Here is a 21,602-nt window from a genome sequence, read left to right on the forward strand (position 1 = left end):
AGATAATTTGATTACAATGTGAACAGCTTAATGCATTAAAACACCAGATCTTTGGTTTTCTGTAATATCCAAGTTACTATTCACTGGCAGAAATTTCTTCTGTTGTCTGGCCTCAGTCCCTCCTGCTCTTAGAAATTTACTTTCTCCCCTGAACCCCCTTTTCCCTGGGAAAAGACTAGCCATGGGTACAAAACTGTGAAATCAGAAAACAAAACACAATTATTGATAAAGGGAAAAAACCTCCTGGTAAAGAAAAACCCCAGACAAAGGCTGACCAATAGTCAACTTTTGTCCTTTCCCCATCCTTGATAAAAAAGCAAAAGAACATCGCTCCCTTACTCAATTTTACCAAACTGGCAGCTTTTCAAAAGGCTATTGACAACCGAGGCTTATCACCAGGTGCATTAAAGAGCAGTTAGGAGCTTATAATAAAAATAATTTCTAAAGTAGTGTCAATAGCTTTGATAGTATTGATCATGCTGACCAAGTCAAGATTATGTTTTGCCTATGCTTCTGTGAGTCAAGGCTATGTTTCTGCCAAGTTTTGCTTCTATAACCTTGCTTGCTTGCCTTGGTAACAAGGCCTTCAGCCCGCCAATTGAAGACCACAGCTGAGTGGTCCCACTATGACTGACCTATTACAAATGATTACATATGATATTACCATAAAGAACAAATTAATTTAAAGGTCATATAACTGTAACCAATGAAAAATATGCCAAACCTGCCTTGCATGGCTTGTATATATAACTCTATCTAACCTACCCCTATAAAAACACATCCTACCCTGAGCTCAAGGCTGTTCCTACTTTCCCAGTGGTAGGAAGTGGTCCCATGTGGTGGTAATAAAGTTCCTAGCTCGGCAGAGCACAAAGAACAAATTAATTTAAAGGTTCTAATTGTAACCAATGAAAAATAGGCCAAACCTGCCTTGCATGGCTTGTATATATAAAACTCTATCTAACCTACCCCTATAAAAACACATCCTACCCTGAGCTCAAGGCTGTTCCTACTTTCCCAGTGGTAGGAAGTGGTCCCATGTGGTGGTAATAAAGTTCCTAGCTCGGCAGAGCACAAAGAACAAATTAATTTAAAGGTTCTAATTGTAACCAATGAAAAATAGGCCAAACCTGCCTTGCATGGCTTGTATATATAACTCTATCTAACCTACCCCTATAAAAACACATCCTACCCTGAGCTCAAGGCTGTTCCTACTTTCCCAGTGGAAGGAAGTGGTCCCATGTGGTAGTAATAAAGTTCCTAGCTCGGCAGAGAGTGTGCGGGCAGCCGAGATGCCAAAGCCGCCCAGGGTCTCCCAGCCCCCAGGCCCTCGCAACCCCCCCGGCCCCCGCAGGCCCCCGGGCACCGCCCCGACCCCGGAGCCCATGCGGCCCGCTGGGATGCTGCTCCGGCCCCGGCGGCCGCCACCGCTGGTGCTGCCGTCGCCGACCGATCCCATGGGCGAGATGCTGCCGCCAGCTGAGGACGCACCGGGGACCCCACCGCGGGCAGTGGCACTAGCCCTGAGGCAGGTGCTGCGCACTCCCGCAAAATGTCCTCGCTGCTACAAGTTCCTCAAGAACAAGGTGCCCAAGGCCACTGGCCAAGCGCCCGGGCCCTTGGACGCACAGATCCGCGAGCTCATGGGGCTGCTGGGCGACGATGGGCCGGACGAGCGCGCCCGTCGCCGCCCCGCGGGGCCGGGGTGCCCACAGCATGGCCGCCGCCCCGCCCCCTCCGCGCCCGCACCAGCCCTAGAGGAGCCAGGTAGGCAGGCGGCCGCGGGAGAGGGAAAGGGTCGGCAGGGCAGGGGGGGGGGGGAGGGTGATTGGGGCTGGAGGCTGGAAGGGGCGGCCGGGGCCGGAGGGTCAGAGGCCGGAGGGTGGGCGGCAGCACTGACCCTGCGCTCCCTCCCGCAGCTGCAGCATCGCCCTGGGCCCCTGCCAACCTCTTGCCTTCGGCCACCACACCATCGCTGAATGCTGCCCTGCTGCAGACGCTGACGCACCTGGGCAACATCGTGGGCATGCTGGGCCTGCTGCGAGACCAGCTGCTGACCCAGAACCAGCACGTGGAGCAGCTGCCTGGCTCCTTCGACCAGACCTTGTCCCTGGCCCTGGGCTTCATCCTGGGCAGCGTGGCCACCCTGGGCAAGCCGAGCTAGCCACCCCGCCACCCCCCCCCCAGCATTCAAGAAAGCCTTTTTGATAAAAATAATAATAATAATAAAGTTCCTAGCACTTTTATCTGGGTTTCGTGAAGTCTCTTTTGGATCCAGGATATAATAGATGTAGGCCCAAGTGAGATCCAGGACCCTGGGCCTTGAGTTCAGGGACTTTGGACTGGTGTCAGAAGAGCCACTCCCTAGGGGACAGCTGTGGAGAGAAGTTCCTAGCAGGAACTTAGAACTCAAAAGCCTCTAGAGGTAAGTTGAAAAGCCTGGCCAGGTATAGTGGAAGGGGCAGAAGGGGAGGTGGGATGCAGCAGAACTCCCAGCCATGGAGGAGTTTGGGATGTGCCTCTCCCCAGTGGAGGCAGATTAGGGTTCTTAACCTGGAGTCTGGCCTCACTTGGGTTCTTATTTGTTCTGTCTGTCTGTTGGAGGTGCCTTCTGCTGCTGTTTGCTTATGCCTGTCTGACCATTTGGTTTGTGTGGCCACCTATCTGTGTCTGTTTTAGTTGACATTTCTGTCTAAATGTCTGAGAACCACAAGCATGGAGAAAGGGATGAGATGGAGAATCTCCTGTTAAACCTATGTCTACAACCCTAACCCCAGATGTTGGAGAAACCTTGGGATGAGGTGGAGAATCTCCTGTCAAACTTAGTTCTCCACTCTGGTGCTGATAAAATTCCAAGGGGAAAGCTTATTTGGCCCAAGCAGGAAAAGTAAGAAACAACTTCTCTTTAAGCTAATTCTGAGATCACTGATATCTTGCTTTTTGTAGAAATGCACCAAACTTCTTTATCCATCACTTTTGGAAATGCTTTTAGAACCCTTTTCTTATTTTCAGGAAAAAGCCAGGGCATATGAGTACTGTTACCCAAGGTCATCTCTGCACCCTCTGCCAGGTAGATTGGCCCTCCCTTAATGTAAAATGGCTGCAGGAGAGCTCCTCTAAACTAACACCTCTCTTCTAGGTTCAGAGAGTTATTTTGGGGCTCTCAGTCACCGAAGTCAGGTACCCTAAACGCCAGAGCTCACCATTCTCTGAAAAAAAAAAAACCAGACAATTATTCAAGTTATTAGAATCTGTTATTTTTGTTCATTTGGACATCTCTGGGGGAATAAAAGTTCCAGCTCTGTCTGGGCCTGGTCATAGACCTGCTCTGTTTTGTCTGTGTTGCAGCAGTCAGGACGTGGGCATGGAAGGTTGCAAGACCTTACAAGCTTCAGGCTGCATTTTCCTGCAGAGGCAGCCGGAGGTGAGGGCATAGACAGTTTGAGCCTCGTTTGGACATTTGGCTTGTCCGAACAGTTAAAAAAATTGTAAAATGCTCTTGTCTAAAAAGAAAATTGGATAAAAGATAGGCTAGTTCAGTTTCAGGTGACTCCCACCTAGCCTTCCTCCAGCTGAAGGTATTCACAAGGCCAATTGGTAAAATGCATTGCTAGACAAGCAAGTCCTGGGTAAATGAAGCTCAGCAAAGTCACTTTGTTTTACAAATCTTAAATCTTTAGATCAAGATTCTGGACTGATTTTCATTTTTGTGCACTTTAAGTTTTGTATGAGTATGTTGGAACATGTTCAAGATGAAAATCAGCATGCTGTAAAAAAAAGAGTTTAAACTCTTAGGTCATCAGATTTGTATGCCAAATATCTTAAAGGATTATTGTATTGTTTTAAACAGGAAGTTTAGTTAAACTTTCTAAGAATTCTTTAATTTACAAATCAAAATCTGTATTTTAAAATTCGGTATTTTAAAATGCAAAGGTTGTTTACACTGTAATCAAGTTATCTGACTCAACAAAAAGGCATTGGCTGTTTGGGATTTAGTTCCCTCTGCTAAAACTTGGGGATACTATTAGAAATTTAAATATAAAGGTTTATTTAACACTGTCAAAGATTTTACCTGTTCTGTCTAAAACTTTACCTGTTCTGTCTGAAACTATTTCATTCAAGAATCAAGAAAAAAAAAGGGAAAAACTTAGACTCTAATAGAAGACCTGTCTTTTGAGGTGAGGGATGTAGAGGCAGACGTGCAGCTCAGCCAGTCATGCAGGGTGGGACAGGCCCTGGGGGGAGTCCACGCATGGTAGAAGTGGGCAAGCTGGCACAAAGGTAGTTCAACTAACCCTGAAGAGTTGGGTGCATGCACATTCCTTAGGAGGGGCTGTACGACCAATCTTTGTCCTGTCCCTTTCTTTTGCAGACAGACACAGGAAACATAATGGTAAAAATGAGTGATGTCATGATCTGATTGGTATTCCTAAAACTGCCACTTGGATGTATTAACTTTGAAAAAGCCTTAAAAATATGGTTAGAAAATTTATTAGTATATGATTTGCTTTCATTGATACTCTGCAATTGGATATGTTTTTTTAAAAGGCATATAGGTGGGCTGGGAAGGTGGGTCAGTGGTAGAGCACTTGCCTTGCATGCATGAGGCCCGGGCTCAGTTCTTTAGCACCACATAAGCAGAAAAGAAACAACCAGAAGAGGCACTGTGGCTCAAGTGGTACAGCTCTAGCCTTGAGCTGAAGACCTGAGGGACACCGCCTAGGCCCAGAGTTCAGGCCCACAACCAGACACCCCCCACCAAAAAAATAAAAAAGCATATAGGTGTTAAGTCTAGCTTCTTGGTACAGTACTGGTGATTAATTCTTGCATTAACAAAAAATGGTCATTTGAGTTCAAAAGTTTTTAATGTATATCTGTTTTAAAATGAGTAGCCAAGAGGAAATAGTGGTACATATCCTCAAGATTTCAAAGGAGTTTTCAAAATACAAATGAAAACTAAAGTAGAAAATGTTAAATCAGAGATTTATAAAAGGCTTAAATTAGGATTGGTAAGACTTTAGCCCACTTATTTCTTGGGCAGTTGTTTCTTCAAGGTTTGTTGTTGGGTGATTTAACTTTTGAGTTCCAGGTATATTTTAGATATGAGACCCTTGTCCGTTGTATGGCTAGTGAAGATCTTCTCCCAATCCGTGGGCTTTCTGTTGATCTTGCTAGCTATGTACTTTGCCATGCAGAAGCTCTGCAATTTCATGCAATCCCATTTGTCCAACCTTTCTTCGATTTGTTGTATTTCTAGGTCTCTGTTAGGAAAATTTTGGAGACCTGGGTTTCTCTTATTCCATCCTGTAATGTTTTCAGAGTGTCTGCTTTGACTCTGTGGTCTTTGATCCATTTGGAGCTGATTCTGATGCAGGATGATATATAAAGATCTAGCTTTAGTTTTCTATAAGTAGTTAACCAATTTTGCCAGCACCATTTACTGAAGAGGCTGTCTTTCATTCTATTTTTTTAGCCCTCTTATCGAAGATTACAAAGTTATAGGTATGTGGGTTCATTTCTTGGTTTTCAATTCTATTCCATGGGTCCTGAGATCTGTTCTTGAGCCAGTACCAAGCTGTTTTGATTTCTACAGCTTTGTAGTAGAGTTTGAAATTTGGTATTGATATTCCACTAGCAGTGTTCTTTGTGTTAAGGATCACTTTTGCTATTCATGGTCTTTTATTTTTCCATATGAATTTTTGGATTGCCTCTTTTATTTTCCTGAAGAATGAGGTTGGAATATTGATAGGTATCGCATTGAATTTTTAGATAGCCTTGGGAAGTATTGCGATTTTCATGATGTTGATCATTCCAATCTAGGAGCATGGGAGGTTTTTCCATTTTCTAATTTCTGTTTTGATTCCTTTTTCAAGTTTTTAAAGTGGGTTCCTCATAGACTCCACATAGACCTCCCCTGTGACCCAGCAATCCCACTTTTGGGCATTTAGTGGAATTATCACAAGCAAAGCCATACTAAAGCTACCAGCACAACTATGTTTATTGCAGCATTATTTACCATAGCAAATATATGGAACCAACCCAGATGATCCTCAGTAGATGAATGGATCAAGAAAATGTGGTATATATGCATAATGGAATTCTATGCCGCTATCAGAAAGAATAACATTGTCCCATTTGTTAGGAAATGGAAAGACTTGGAAAAAAATATATTAAATGAAGTAAGCCAGGCCTAAAGAAACATAGGTCCCATGGTTTCCCTTATTTTCAATAACTAGTACATGTCTGAGACAATCAGAAACAGTCAGATACGTTGATGTTAGGTTAAATGAACCCCAAGATAAGGACTCGAATAGTTTTTCTTTCTTGCTATTGTTTATAACATATTTATAAGATGATTTCTTTGTTGCTTTGTATGTCCCTCCCCCATGGCGGGGGCGGAGGGGTTGGAGGATGGGGAGGGTGGGAAGATATTGTAAGGGGAAAGAAAGGAGGAGGCAACAAATGTACTCATCACCTTGCCCATGTAATTGAAACCTCTACATATGGTATTTTCACAATAACAACAACAAAAAAAAATCCTTTGAACTTAAAAAGAAATTAGGATTGGATGGGCTGGGAATGTGGCTGGGCTGCGAAAGTGGCTTAGTGGTAGAGTGCTTGCCTAGCATGCATCAAATCCTGAGTTCAATTCCTCACTACCAGGTATTCAGAAAAAGCAGGAAGCGGTGCTAGCCTTGACCAAAAGAAGCTCAAGGACAATGCCTATGCCATGAGTTAAATCCCAAGGACTGGCAAAAAATGGAGATGAATTCCTGGTTATAAAGTTTGAAAGTTAAATTGTTAATATTTTTCTCAAAGTGCAAAAAGGAAAAATTAGGATTACCAAAATAATTGCTTAATTGCTATTTCAGTTTGCTCTTATAGTTTTTTTTTTTTTTTTTTTTTTTGTAACAGTTCCAGCAGGCCCACACAAAGGAGTAAGGATTCTTACAAGTTTGTCAGATATAACTTTCGGCCCTTAATAAGTTCGAGGTAGACCATGCTTTAAAAAACGATTTCTAAAGACCATCTTTGTTTCTTTTAATTGGAGTAAACATGGCCTTTTGTTTAGACTTGTTGATCTGAGAACTGTGGTTCAAATCCAGCCTGGGCAGAGAAAGGTCCCTGTGAGATTATCTCTAATTGGTCAACAGAAGAGTTGTTTGGGGGCTCAAATTGGCAGAGTGCTAGCCTTGAACTCAGGGCCTGAGCGCTATCGCTCATCTCTCCAGCTGAAGTCCAGTGATTAAGGAAAATGCCAAGGTGTGTGTATCCCAGCATGGAGAAAGACACTCCTGGGACCCTGGCAATGATGAAACATCCAGAGGCAGTTACAAGCCACTGCTCAGATGGCAGAGATGGTATCAGATCCTGTTTGGCCTTTCAAAAATTGAAGGACTAGGAAGGTGGCTCAGTGGTAGAGCGTTTGCCTTGCATGCATGAGGCCCTGGGTTCGATTCCTCAGCACCACATAAGAAAAAAGAAAAAAGAGGGAAGTGGCACTGTGGCTCAAATGGTAGAGCACCAGCCTTGAGCTGAAGAGCTGAGGGACAGCACCCAGGCCCAGATTTCAGGCCCCACGACTGGACCCCCCCCCCAAAGAAATTGATCAGAGCCAGGAAGTCATGAGAAAGTAAATTGTAATCATGCCTTTCTAAATGTTTGTCTGCTTCATAATTGGGCAAGAATGTGCCAGTCATCTAAGTGGGTTATAAAATGTGTGGGATAGTTTAAATTCCCAAATTAGGGCTTTGAGCAGATACAGGGCATAACTGTTGGAGACTTCTTAAATTACAGGAGGGGTTCATTTTACCTAACATCATCTTATCTGATCTTTTCAGCTTGTCTCAGACATATACTAGTTATTGCAAATAAGGGAAACCATGGTCAAGAGCTACAGTAACTCCATTTTAAGATCAAACCTCCTGAGCTGTGCTGCCCTCAGAGTAACCCCCAAAGAGAAAGTTCTCAGACAAACCCCAGGTTGCCACCAACCCTGCCCATCCTTAAGGAAAAGAACAGTTCCCTAAGTATTCCATCAGAAAAAGGCAAGTGTGGTCAGGGTGGACTTAAACCCCCTGAACTTGTGGACTTGCTTTTGTGGAAACCCCCTAAACTTGTTTGTTCAGATACTATAAAAGCTGTTCTAATTTTGTGCTCGGGGCCTCTTAGCATCACCGGTTACCAAGTGTGCAGAGGACCAAGCTCGAGCTTTCAATAAACGACTCTTTGCTGTTTGCAAAGAGCCTGGTGGTCTGTGAGGGACACCCAAAATCGGGTACTTCAATGGGATCTATGTTTCTTTGGCCCAGCTTACTTCACTAGATAAGGACACAAGTGGTTTTTTCTTTCTTGCTATTGTTTCTAACATATTTATAAGGTGATAGTTTTGTTGCATTGTATGTCTCTTCCCCCACAGTATAAGCCCTGTTTTCACTGTATTTGATGTTGGTATATTTTGGGGAGGGGAAAGGAAAAAAAACAAATTGTTTAACTAGGGATACAGGTGGACCTATTGCAACAATGAGATGTGCAAAATCCTATGTTGAAAAGCAAACTTTACAACTTTGGCACCGGGGGTGAGGGTATAGTGGTGGAGATGGGAGTGAAGGGATGGTAGGGGAAAACCAAAGGAGGAGGCAACAATGCTTGATAAGAAATGTACTCATTACCTTGCTTGTGTAATTGTAGCCCCTCTGTATTGCATTTTCACAATAAAAATTATTTATATATATGTGTATATATATATATATATATATATATATATATATATATATAAATTAAAAAATTGCAGAAGGTAACAGCCCAGGGAAAAATTCAGATCTCTTACAGAAAAAACTTCAATGACTTAATGTACATAAGAAAAAAAGTGGGGAATGAGATAAGGAGGTCAGATCTGACTGGTGCCATATTGGCCACATGGTGGATGATAGGGTCTCGTATCTTGTCTTCATGCCGGGGGAAGGAAAATGCCTCCATCATCATCTGACTCCCAGGTGATGGATATTCCAAGATCCCTGGAGGCAGGGGTGAGCACTTGGCTGATAGAAATTACCAGTCCCAGGCACTGGACTGGCAGATTTAGTAACCTGTGGACCTGTCCCCTGCTGAGACCCTATTTAGGCCCAGCCCAGCCACCATTATGTCATGCCACATGTGTCACTGTGGTCATGTCTTGTCTTCTGACTCATCTCCAGTCATCATGGCATCACAATTCAACTCTCCATTGGAGTTGAATTGGTTTGTTGGCATTTTTGTTCTTTCTTTCCTCTCTAGACTGTTTCCTAACCGTGTTTTGTGTGTTTGGGGGCTTCAGGCCTTTGTAAAAATGGGTGGCCAGCAGCCTGCTAACTGTGCAATAAAGACTCCAATATTCCATCTACCTAAATGTGGCTTCTAGGATGCTTTACATCCGGCGTAGTTACCTATTTTCTAACAAAGATAAAGTGAAATCTTTTGAGTGTCCACAATTATTTTGGGAAATTTTCCTAGAATTAGTAGACTAAGTGCTGGTGTTTTAGTCATAAAATAGAATGAGGTAATTTGATATGGTAGGAATGGGGCGTAGACTAACACTTACCATGTATGCAATGTTATACTAGTAATTCCAACTCTGAAGACTTCAATATCATCATCTGATAATTAAAAATAAAAGTAGTTCTAATTTATTTAATTATTTTGAGGATTAAATTAGATAACCTTGGAAAAACAATCAACATTTGCTACTTTCTACCTGTTATTTTATCATGTGATGAATTCTAACATTTTTCATGTGATATTTATATTGTGTCTATTTAGGATATACAATGTGATGTATTGATATTCATTGCTTTGTTCACTTTCCTGTCATTATGAGGAAAAAACCTGCAAAGAAAATTTCTGAAGAGGAAACTATTATATTTTCTCATGGTTTAAGAGAATGCAGTTTAAGATCAGATGTCTCCATTGTTTTTAATTGTATTTAATTAAATAGTGGTACGAAGGAATTTCCATTCAACAAATCAGTTTATAAGTACAAGAGATGTTTACATTACATTCCCACATCCTTCCAAAGCTCACCCCATTTTCATTTTTTCTAGATTCATACTATCCGCATTGAATATTATGCCTTCACCCTCTTCCTCTATAACTCTCTTTATTCCTTCCCTTTGACTTCCCTTCACAACTTCCAAGTGATAGTTTCCTGGTATTCATTTTGTTAGATTAAAAGTTCAATTTTATAAGAAATTACACTTCTTAAATACTCCTCTGAAAAGAGAATGCTTTGGTTAATTCTGTTGTGAAAAGTTGTGTAATACTTTTGCCTAAAGGTCTAGCTTCCAAATAAGCGACAGAACATGGTTCCTTTGTGTGTCTGGTTCTGGTTTACTTTACTTAACATATTTTTAGATCTATCCATTTCTTTGCAAATGATGTAACAGTCTTCATATTGGATGGGTGCCATCCAATTGTGGATATGTGCCACACTTCTCTAACCATGCCTCTGCCAAAGGATATCTTGTCTGTTTCCATAACTTTGCTAAGGGGAATAATGCAACAGTGAACATGATTGTGAAAGTGATTGTACTGTAAATTTTAGTGAAAATAATGTAGAGAGGGGTTACAATTACATGGACAAGATAGTGAGTACTTTTCTTATCAAGCATTGTTGCCTTCTCCTTTGTTTATCCTTCCCATCACTTCCCAGCCACCCCCTGCCCCGCAACCCCAACCGATTCTCCCCAACCACCCACCAAAGTTGTAAAGTTCATTTTCTACATGACAACTTGTTCTTCTCATTGTTGCAACGGGTCCACCAGTATTCTTATTTAAACGACTTGTTTTTCCACTTCCTCTCCACAAATTATCCAACATCAAATACAGTGAAAGCAGGGGTTATATTGTGGGGGAGGGACATAGAAAGCAACAAAGAAATAATCTTATAAATACTTTAGATACAAATGCATGAAAGAAAAAAACATTTAAATACGTATCTTAGGGTTCATTTTCCTAACATTACATTATCTGATCTTTTCTTCTTGACTCATATATATACTAGCTATTGCAAATAAGGGAAACCATGGGACCTATGTTTCTTTGGGCTTGGCTTACTTCACTTAATATAATTTTTTCCTAGCCTTTCCATTTCCTCACAAATGGGGAAATGTCATTCTTTCTGATTGAGGCATAGAATTCCATTGTTTATATATACCATATTTTCTTGATCCATTCATCTACTGAGGATCATCTGGGTTGGTTCCATATCTTAGCTGTGGTAAATAATGCTGCAATAAACATAGTTGTGCTGTTGGCTTTAGTGTGGTCTTGTTCGTAAACATTTGGGTAAATGCCCAAAAGTGGGATTGCTGGGTCATAGGGGAGCTCTATGTGGAGTCTTTTGAGGAACCTCCATACTACTTTCCAAAGTGGTTGAACAAGTTTACACTCCCACCAACAATGCAGTAAGGTTCCCTTCTGTCCACATCCCCTCTAGCATCTGTTGTTATTAGAGTTCTTGATTTTTGCCATTCTAACTGGAGTGAGGTGGTACCTCAATGTTGTTTTGATTTGCATTTCTTTTATGGCTAGGGAGGTTGAGCATTTCTTCCTGTGTCTATTGGCCATCCTTCTTTCTTCTTCAGAGAAGTTTCTCTTTAAGTCATTTGCCCAGTTATTTATTGGGCAGTTGTTTCTTTGAGGATTTGTTGTTGGGGGATGTAATTTTTTGAGTTGCAAGCATATTTTAGATATGAAACCCTTTTCCGTTGTATGGCTAGTGAAGATCTTCTCCCAATCTGTGGGCTTTCTATTGATCTTGCTAGCTATGTCCTTTGCCATGCAGAAGCTCTGCAACTTCCTGAAATCCCATTTGTCCAACCTTTCTTAGTTTGTTGTGTTTCCGGATCTCTATCAAGAAAACTTGGCCTGTGCAAAGGAGACCTAGGGTTTCTCCTATTCCATCCTGTAATGTTTTCAGAGTGTCTGCTTTTACTCCGAGAGCTCACACCAATACTCCTCCAACATTTCAGTGGAATTGAAAGAGAAAGTTCACTACTGAACACATTCTATGAAGCCATCATCACCCTCATCCCAAAACAAGGCAGGGACTCATCAAAAAAGAGAACTATAGACCCGTTTCTTTGATGAACATTGATGAAAACTTCTCAACAAAATTTTGGCCAATCGGCTTCAGCAATTCATCCAAAAAATCATACACCATGATCAAACAGGATTCATTTCATTTCAGGGATGCAAAGCTGGTTCAATATACACAAATCAATTAATATTATTCATCACATCAACAGGAGCAAGGATAAGAACCACATGGTTATCTCAAGAGATGCAGAAAAAGCATTCGACAAGATACAACACCCCTTTATTATGAAGGTTTTGGAAAAATTAGGAATACATGGAACATTCCTCAATACAATAAAGGCTGTATATGACAAACCTACAACCACCATTATACTTAATGGTGAAAAACTAAAGCCATTTCCTTCTAACTCAGGAACAAGACAAGGATGTCCCCTCTCTCTGCTTCTCTTCAATTTAGTGTTAGAATGCATAGCTACAGCAATAAGACAAGATGCAGACATAAAGGGGATCCAAATAGGGAAAGAAGAAATAAAACTCTCCCTCTTTGCAGATGACATGATCTTGTATCTAAAGAATCCCATAGACTCCACTCCCATATTACTCAAGCTGATTCAAAAGTTTGGCAAAGTAGCAGGGTACAAAATTAACGCCCCCAAATCAATGGCTTTTCTATATGCCAACAATGAGTAAAGGGGGGCTGAATTAAGAAAGCAACTCCAATTGTAATAGCCCCACAAAAAATAATATACCTAGGAATTAACTTAACCAAAGAAGTGAAGGACCTCTATGATGAAAACTTTAAAAACTTGAAAAAGGAAATCGAACAGAAGTTAGAAAATGGAAAAAACTCCCGTGCTCCTGGATTGGAAAGATTAACATTGTGAAAATGGCAATACTTCCCAAGGCTATCTACAAATTCAATGTGATACCTATCAAAATTCCAACCTTATTCTTCAAGGAAATAGAAGAAACAATCCAAAAATTCATATGGAACAATAAAAGACCCCGAATAGCAAAAACGCTCCTCAATGGAAAGATCACTGCTGGAGGAATATCAATACCAAATTTCAAACTCTATTATAAAGCCATAGTAATCAAAACAGCTTGGTACTGGCACAGGAACAGACCTCAGGACCAATGGAATAGAATTGAAAACCCAGAAATGAACCTACAGACCTATAGCCATCTAATCTTTGATAAGGGAGCTAAAAAAATAGAATGGAAGAAAGACAGCCTCTTCAGTAAATGGTGCTGGCAAAATTGGTTAACTACTTGTAGAATACTAAAGTTAGATCCTTATATATCACCCTGCACCAGAATCAACTCCAAAGGGATCTAACTTTTTGGAAGAATTCATGACTATCTTTCTGGGAGCAATCCTCTAGCCAATTTTCCAGAAAAGCACATCACTCCCTCCATCTCCATCACAACTTTTTGCAACTCCTCAAAAACACAACTACAACCTACAGGTCTCAATAAGCAAAAAACACTGTGCCCATATTCTTTCAATACATTTTGTCATAAGTTTACACAAAATGTAGTGATAACCTTCTATGTACTTTCTTAATGTGGGAATGAGGGACGTGTCAATAGAGTAAAAGTAAGAAAAATGCAATTTAATTAGCTATTAGAATATTTACAATCATTTTCAGATCTAACTCATAACCTCACTTACTATTATTTTAATCTTTATGTCATTACTTCATCTATCCCCTAAATTATAACAGGTGATTAAAATACAAAGGCAAAAAAGTGTGGTTTGATTTTGACACTCATATCTGAGGATGCACAGTATGGATAAATAAATGGATTAGAATTAATAGCCAATATCAATTTTGTTAAATTAAAGATGGTTTTTCCCAAACTGATTCTCACAATTCATATTCCAGTCAAAAACAAGTAACATGTGACAATTCCCTTTGTTTTCGTCCAGTCGTGGGCCTGAACTCTGGGCCTGGACTCTGTCCCTCAGCTCTTCAGCTCAAGGATAGCACTGAACCACTTGAGCCACAGCACCACTTATGGCTTTTTTCTTTTTGCCTAGGTGGTGCTGAGGAATCGAACCCAGGGCTTCAAGCATGAAAGGCAAGCCCTCTAACACTGAGCCACCGTCCCAGCCCCTCCTGATTATGGTTTGTTTCCATTTTATTTTATAATCAAGGATGATTTCATAAATTTATTGTAGATACACAAATATGTTTAAATATTTCTATTTGTATGCATTGATATATACATACACACATATATTGTGAAGTTTATAATGATAATTTATACATTCTGTAACTGTACAATTTACTAAATTATTAAAAATATCGACGGATCATGCCTGAAATCCTGGTTACTCGTGAGGCTGAGACCTGATAATCATGGTTTGAAGCCATCCTTGGCAGGAAAGTCCATGAGCCTCTTATCTCCAAACAACTACCAGAAAATCAAAATTGGAACTGCGGCTCAAATTTGTTGAGTGGTAGCCTTGACAGAAAAAGCTCAGGGACATCACCCAGGCTCTTAGTTCAAGAACTACAATCTGCCAAAGAATATCTATTTAATTTACACCTGTGTAAGTAGAGTATTTCCATCACCCAAATGCACATCCATGTTCATTTGCAAGGTAACTCTGTTATGTCTGGAGTACCACATAACATTATCACCTAAGTAGAAAGCATTGCAAGGTGGGTTCACTCTATCTCATTGATTTTTCTCCAGTTAAAAACTCAAATCTTACAATTATTCCAATTATTTAAAATCATAGCTTTTTTCTTTAATACTCATAATATTAGAGTTTGAATTGAGTGACTTGTGTCTCCTAAATGGGTGTTCTTACCACTTTGTCATGCCACCAGCCCTAAATTATCCTGATTAATTTTCAGATAGAATCTGGCTTCCTACTTGTGTATGATCTTGAGCTCAGTCCACTTTATGTTATTCTTCCTGGAATTTAGGATAACAGGTCTTGGCATTGTGTACAGATCTTTCTGTCCAGTCGGGGCTTTAACCACTATCCTCACAACAGTACACTCCCACATAGTCAGGAGTTTCATAAGCTTATCATAGCTGATTTTTCAAAAAATTTTGCATTTCCTGCAGGTTCTTGAGTATTGAATTAATTTGTGTTTTCTTGGTTTGTTTTGTTTCATTTGAATGTATGTGTTGAGTTGTTCCTCATTTTTCCTTTTGTTTCTTTCACTCAAGTTCTTACCTAAAGTGCTGAGAAACCAATTCTTCTTCTCAATATAGTCAAGGTGAACATTATTTACTCCAAGGCAATTTCAGTAATATTTAAACACCTTCATATCTATGAATGGTATATGAATGCTTAGTGCTGAGAAGAGTCTTTTTATTTTCACAGCAGTCTTTGACATACACAGACAGATCATAAATTATATAAAGATAATAAAACTACAGATGCTTGTCAGGAGGAGAAAAACCTATTATTAATTGTTTGACAGAGGCTTCCCCTCTAGTGAAAGAAATATGCTGCTTGATGCAGGATTTCACACAGTCATATTGCTAGGAAGAACCTTAAACAAGCATCTAACACTGAAGAGTTTAGGGAGATGAATTGACCTCCTGAACAATTGACTTTTGGGTGAAATGAAAGCAGGTTTCCAAAAAGAGAGCAGACTTTAGAGAAACATGATGAGTTGTATGTAAATAGGTGCTTAGCTGATTTTGTTAATTGGTGAACTAATACAGGGAAATAAAGTACAGCAAGGAGAAAAAATAAAGAACTCTGTATTGAAATACTCATTTGTGTGTGTGTGTGAGAGAGAGAGAGAGTGTGTGTGTGTGTGCACACTCGTGCCTGTACAAACACGCACATGTGCATGTGCTCATGGATGCATTCATCATTCCCGAGGCTTGATAGTGCCTGGGCACTATCCCTAAGCTTCTGTGCCCAAGGATAGTGGTCTACCACTTGAGCTACTGCTACACTTCTGGATTTATGGAGATAATTGCATGTATTTTCATGATTGGACTGGCTTTGAACAGTGGTATTCAGATCTCAGCCTCCTGAGTAGCTAGCTAAGCTGATTCAGCCTCTGAGTAGCTAGTTAAAATTCTGCCTGTTGGGGCTGGGAAGGTGGCTCAGTGGTAGAGCGCTTGCCTTGCATGCTCAAGGCCCTGGGTTCGATTCCTCAGCACCACGTAAGCAAAAAGAAAAAGCCGGAAGTGGAGCTGTGGCTCAAGTGGTAGAGCGCTAGCCTTGAGCTGAAGAGCTCAGGGACAGCGCCCAGGCCCAGGCCCCACGACCGGACCCAAAAAAAAAAAAAGAAAAAAAAATTCTGCCTGTCTTCTATGCTTCACTGCTCTTTTATTCTTTTTCTGAGGTAATCACAAGCCTAAGTCATATATATGTCTAATTTCTTTAAAAATACTGTCACTGCTTGGCACCAGGGGCTCCTATCTGTACTCTTAACTACTTAGGAGATTTGAGAACAGAACCCAGGCCAAATTTTAATGGACTTCCTTCTCAATCTATAGCTGGGTGCATTGGATCATTTCCACCATCCTGCACTATCTAGAGACTAAGATTGGAAGGACTGCGGATCTAGGCCAGCCAAGGTAGGAAACTAGACAAGTTGTTGTGCAACTCTGATGCCATTGATGATGGGAAGGCTAAAAGGACAGATCAAGTGCATGTTCTTGTGGAAAGAGAACCCCTATCCTAAAATTAACCACTGATATGATGACAGCCTAGCAAGAACAATACCCCAAATTGAAATCCCCACAATTTCCCACAACCAGAATAAGTATATACATTAACATCCAAAAACATAGTACAATATGTTGTTTGCTTCAATATTATCTTTATCTGATTATCATATGATGTGACAGAATAGTTTCTTCATTAAATTTACAATATATTTAAAAAGACCTAGAAAATTCTTTCTTGCTTATGTTCAAACGAATGGCAAATTGCCTCATTTTTACATATTTGACTACCACTAAAAATTCATCCAATGATTATTATAGTAATATATTCTGGTTTATTACTTTACTATGTAACAGTTTTTAAACTTTTTGCTTCTATGAAGTTTAAGTATTTAAATGTATCATTGAAATATATTCCTTGGGTACTTGGGGCAGATTTTTATAAAGATTTTAAAAAATGGCTTCTAAGAACGCTTAATAGGTATACTATTTGATTTATTTTAATTTCAATTTAATTTTATTGTAATGGTAATGTACAGAAGGGTTACAGTTACTTAAGTAAGTTAATGAGTATATTTCTTATGGAAGGAACATTGTAATCCGCGACATCGATTTTTTTTTTTTTTGTATACTCAAAAACAGCTTTTGCCGTTGCTATTGATCAGTGGGTCCTTTTGCTTTCTTTGTTCATGCATTTTTATTATAAAATTGATATACAGAGGGTTTACAGTTACTTCAGTTAACTACAGAGTAAACTTCATTTTGTATTTGAAATTTCAAAATTTGAACCTAATTACTTATTTTCTTTTCTATCGTTAAGGAAATTTTTTTTGAGAGTTGTAGGAGTAGTTAATTTAATTTTGCATGATTTCTACACATGTAATTTATTCAGATCCATATATTTTGCTTTAAAAATATTTAATATGTGAATATTTAAAATTATTTTCTTAATTTTTATACGGTTGGTGAATTTAAATAAATTTATTTTCTTAAAGTTCTAAACATATTTTTCCAGGTAACAAATAACTACTGTTTTTTCAAGAAGCACACTTTATTAAGAAAGGATTCATTACCTGGTCACTTTATTGTAAATATTTGAACTTGAATATAAAAAAAAGTTTGAACTGGGCATGGCGATTTGTGGCTTCCATTTTCTAGCTATGGTAGAAAATGCAAATAGGGTTTGTAATTTGGGAGAGCCTGAGAAACTATGAGACCTTTTAAAAATATCCAGGGTGAAATGATTAGAGATATAGAGCATCTAGTTATCATATTCTAAATCTTGAGTTTAAACACCAGTAACATCAATATTTTGTCAAAATATAAGGATACATGTTTCAAAATGTTTATTTAAAACTTGTTTGCAAAGGTTCTCCTGTCTTCTATTTCTTAATTTTCAATTTACTTAATTTATAGAAATCGAAGTATATGGTGACTATTTTATTTCTATGAAACTTTTAAATAGTACGAGCCATATTATTATATATATTAACCTATTTTTACTATTTGTGATAATTTCCTCTGTTTAATATGATATAATATCAAGATTCCAAATGTGTGTATGTGGGGGGGTGTATCTGTGTGTGTTTATGTGGTTTGTGTGTGTATGTGCTTTGTGTGTACTTTGTAATGCTTGGGAGATCACACCATTGTTTCACTTATGCTAGGCCAAGCTTTTACCACTGAACTGTACTGTCCAGCTATAATTTAAGTAGTGTTTTAAATTATAACTTTTAAAATTTCATTCCTAGTATTTTTTTTAATTATATATGATAAAATGTGATCCATATTCTATCCACGTCAGCAATTTTCATTATTATTTTATTGTTATTTAGAATATTTCCACTGCCTTTCTACTTCCAAACTCTTGTGTTTGTTATTGATAAAGGTTTTACATTCCTTTTTTTCTCTCTTCATTCTTTTTGCCTTTATAGTTTACCTATTCTTTCCCTTATTTCTTTGGAAATTAATTATCATATTCCTATTACAATTTCTTTACAATGCTTTATTTTTTCCCACCTTCTCTGACTCAGTCCACACTGTTAGGTGGATTAAAAAGAATCTTGATTCAGGACACTTTGATTATTTTCTTCCTTTTCTTCTCTTAAGTCTTTATGTTTGTTGAAACACAATAAAAATGACATACTGCTCCTATGTGGTCCATCATCCTATCCCCTCCAACTCTCGTCTGTAGTACAGCTCAAGTCGTTATTATTAAGCTTTATTATGCTACAACGTTATCTAAATCTTAACTCATTCCTAAATTAATTTTAGTTGCTTCAAACATTCTCTAAAGACATTTTTCTATATAATATATCTGGGCCTTGTGTTTTCACAAGGTGCAGAATATGGGTGACTATCAAACATCTAGATATCTCTGTATAATATTGGTCCTCCTGCTCAATAAACTTATGTATAAATTCAGAGAATACAGGTCAGTCAGAACAATCTTGTAAAAATTTTGAAAAAACACACTATCGAGGATGTATGCTAGACCAATTCCTGTAACTTAATTTTATATCTATTTTAATGTCTGTTCTAAAATTTACAGCATTTCTATTTGAAGAAATGTTAAGTTTGTGTAAATTAGGCTTGGAAAACCTATGATTGTACCATTCACTTCCAAAGCACTAAAATGTATACAATAAAAGGAGATAATATATTGCATGTGAATTTTATGTCAGAAAAAAACTATCGTTTAATATACTTCACACAAATTGCAGAATACCTAAAAGGATGTTTTTTTGGTGTTGGGTAAAAACTTTTCGTAAACTATAGCTTTTAAAACAAAGATGTGATTTCTGTTTATTTTTAGGTTTTTTATCTGTTTTTTTTTTTTAGTTTACACAGAGATAACTCAATCAAAAACTGTATGTGATAACTGGAATAACTAGGAATTATGCATCACTTATAAGTAATTGATAACATTTTCTGGAAGAAACTTTTAGCAAATGAGAGGAGACCCAAATCTATGCATCTGCATTTTATGAAAGCCATATGTTACTTTCTCAATCCAATTGCTTTTCTCTACTTTGCTAAGAAAAAAAGTATTCTCAAGATAAGAGCCAAAAGCAGTGAATATATACAAAATAAACAATCATCTTGATTTATTTGTGAAAATAACAAATGAAATAAAACAATTCCAGTTAAGGGACTCCAATATTAGTATCTATGAAGATGTTCCTGAATGCCAACATCCATTGAAATTTTGGAATTTTAATTTCTACCAACATATGAACCCTTGAACAACAAAACAAATGTAGTCTTAAAGCAAACAGGCCTTGGAATAATTTTCTTAATTGTTTTGAAATTACAAAAGAATTGATACCATTAAGAAAATGATCCTTTCCTATGGAAATCATTTAAAAATGTTTATCACTTATTATAATTCAAATACCAAACAAGAGTATTTTTATATAATCATTACAAATATAATTTAATGGTAAAAAAGAATAAAAGACCAGTCTCAATATATTATCATTATTCTTAATTTGTAATTATTACCTAAATATCTTGAAATATCTAAATAGTCATGTCTTTAACATAGTTGTAAATATTCTATACATTTTACTTAACATTTTCCAGGGGCATGTATTCATGTCTCTAAAAAATTGTTTGCATAGGGGCTGGGAAGGTGGCTCAGTGGTAGAGCACTTGCCTTGCATGCATGAGGCCCTGGGTTCGATTTCTCAGCACCACATAAGCAAAAAGAAAAAAGCCGGAAGTGGAGCTGTGGCCCAAGTGGTAGAGCGCTAGCCTTGAGCTGAAGAGCTGAGGGACAGCTCCCAGGCCCAGAGGTCAGGCCCCATGATCAGACCAAAAAAAAAAAGTTCACAGCAGTTAAAAGATGCTTTTGTGAAATTAATGTGATATATTTTGTTGTTGTAGTTTGTAAAGTCTGGGTATTGTCCCTAAGCATTTTTATGCTCAAAGCCAGCACTCTACTTTTCTCTCTGGGCTATTTTTGAACACAATTCTAAGATCTCATTACCCAGAATACCTGGAATAATAGGCGTGAGTCACTGGCATTTTGTTTGATGTATTTTGTAAATTTTAATTATGTTTTAAGATTTTTGTTTCACTATAATGTACAATGTTCTACACATATATTTTGATATATGTATATATTTCTGATGACAAATAATCTCTAAAAATGTGTATCTTTCTATACATAATATATATATATATACATATTTCTGAAGAAAGACTTCTTTATAACTTTTATGCTACTATTTTTGACTTTATCTTTCCAAAGATATAGTCTACTTTTCCAAAATTTTCCTAGCAATAAATCACTAATATTTCAATAGAATGTAGTTTATTACTTTCAAGGAAATTTAAGATATACACATGATATTGTAGTAACATTTATATTATATTACATGAAATAATTCTGTTCAAACTTAAAAATTTGTGTGAAGTGGAGGGGAGAGAGGAAGTTATATCATACTGGTTAGGAATTTGCAATACTTCAAAAATCTATTCCATAATTTGTCTTATGCACATAGTCAAACTACTTCTTATGGTTTCGTTTTTTGTTTCTTTATTTGCTCAAAATTTTAATATGGATTCAACCACAGTGGTAACATTAAAATTATTAACCAAAACACATAGATTCATAGATTCATAACCAAAAATCATAGATACATATCAGACTTTCAAAAGTTAGCACTTATGATGCTAATAATAATTTTGGTGAAGATGATGATGACCACAGTGTATCCTGATAATGACAATGTTGTGATTGAAAAGAAAAACACTTTACTGAGAAAATTTTGATAATTCATCTTATCTAATGGGCAGAGGCAGAGTGGTAAGAAGAAATCTAAAGTGCTTCCACAATATACATATATATATATATATATATATAT

The 21,602-nt window shown here is 38.1% G+C and overlaps 2 protein-coding genes across 4 annotated transcripts in view; one reads left to right on the plus strand and one right to left on the minus strand.

Annotated features, from left to right (window-relative positions):
• LOC138814832 (endogenous retrovirus group K member 18 Env polyprotein-like) overlaps window positions 1–21,602 on the minus strand; it is a 262,321-nt gene that overhangs the window by 13,414 nt on the left and 227,305 nt on the right. The window lies entirely within an intron of this gene.
• On the plus strand, window positions 1,293–2,164 carry LOC138814822 (undifferentiated embryonic cell transcription factor 1-like). The gene is made up of 2 exons (XM_070003908.1): window positions 1,293–1,767; window positions 1,920–2,164. The coding sequence occupies exons 1-2, from the start codon at window positions 1,293–1,295 to the stop codon at window positions 2,162–2,164; spliced, it is 720 nt and encodes a 239-aa protein (XP_069860009.1).

This window comes from Dipodomys merriami, unplaced genomic scaffold (genome assembly GCF_024711535.1).
Source record: "Dipodomys merriami isolate MVZ:Mamm:240054 unplaced genomic scaffold, mDipMer1.0.p SCAF_1069, whole genome shotgun sequence".
NCBI lineage: Eukaryota > Metazoa > Chordata > Mammalia > Rodentia > Heteromyidae > Dipodomys > Dipodomys merriami.

What these genes read in the sequence shown, in the direction of transcription:
- LOC138814822 (XM_070003908.1), top strand. Translation starts at nt 1,293, where the DNA reads ATGCCAAAGCCGCCCAGGGTCTCCCAGCCCCCAGGCCCTCGCAACCCC. An exon ending in ACCAGCCCTAGAGGAGCCAG is followed by an intron (nt 1,768 to 1,919) that starts GTAGGCAGGCGG and finishes TCCCTCCCGCAG; the next exon opens with CTGCAGCATCGCCCTGGGCC.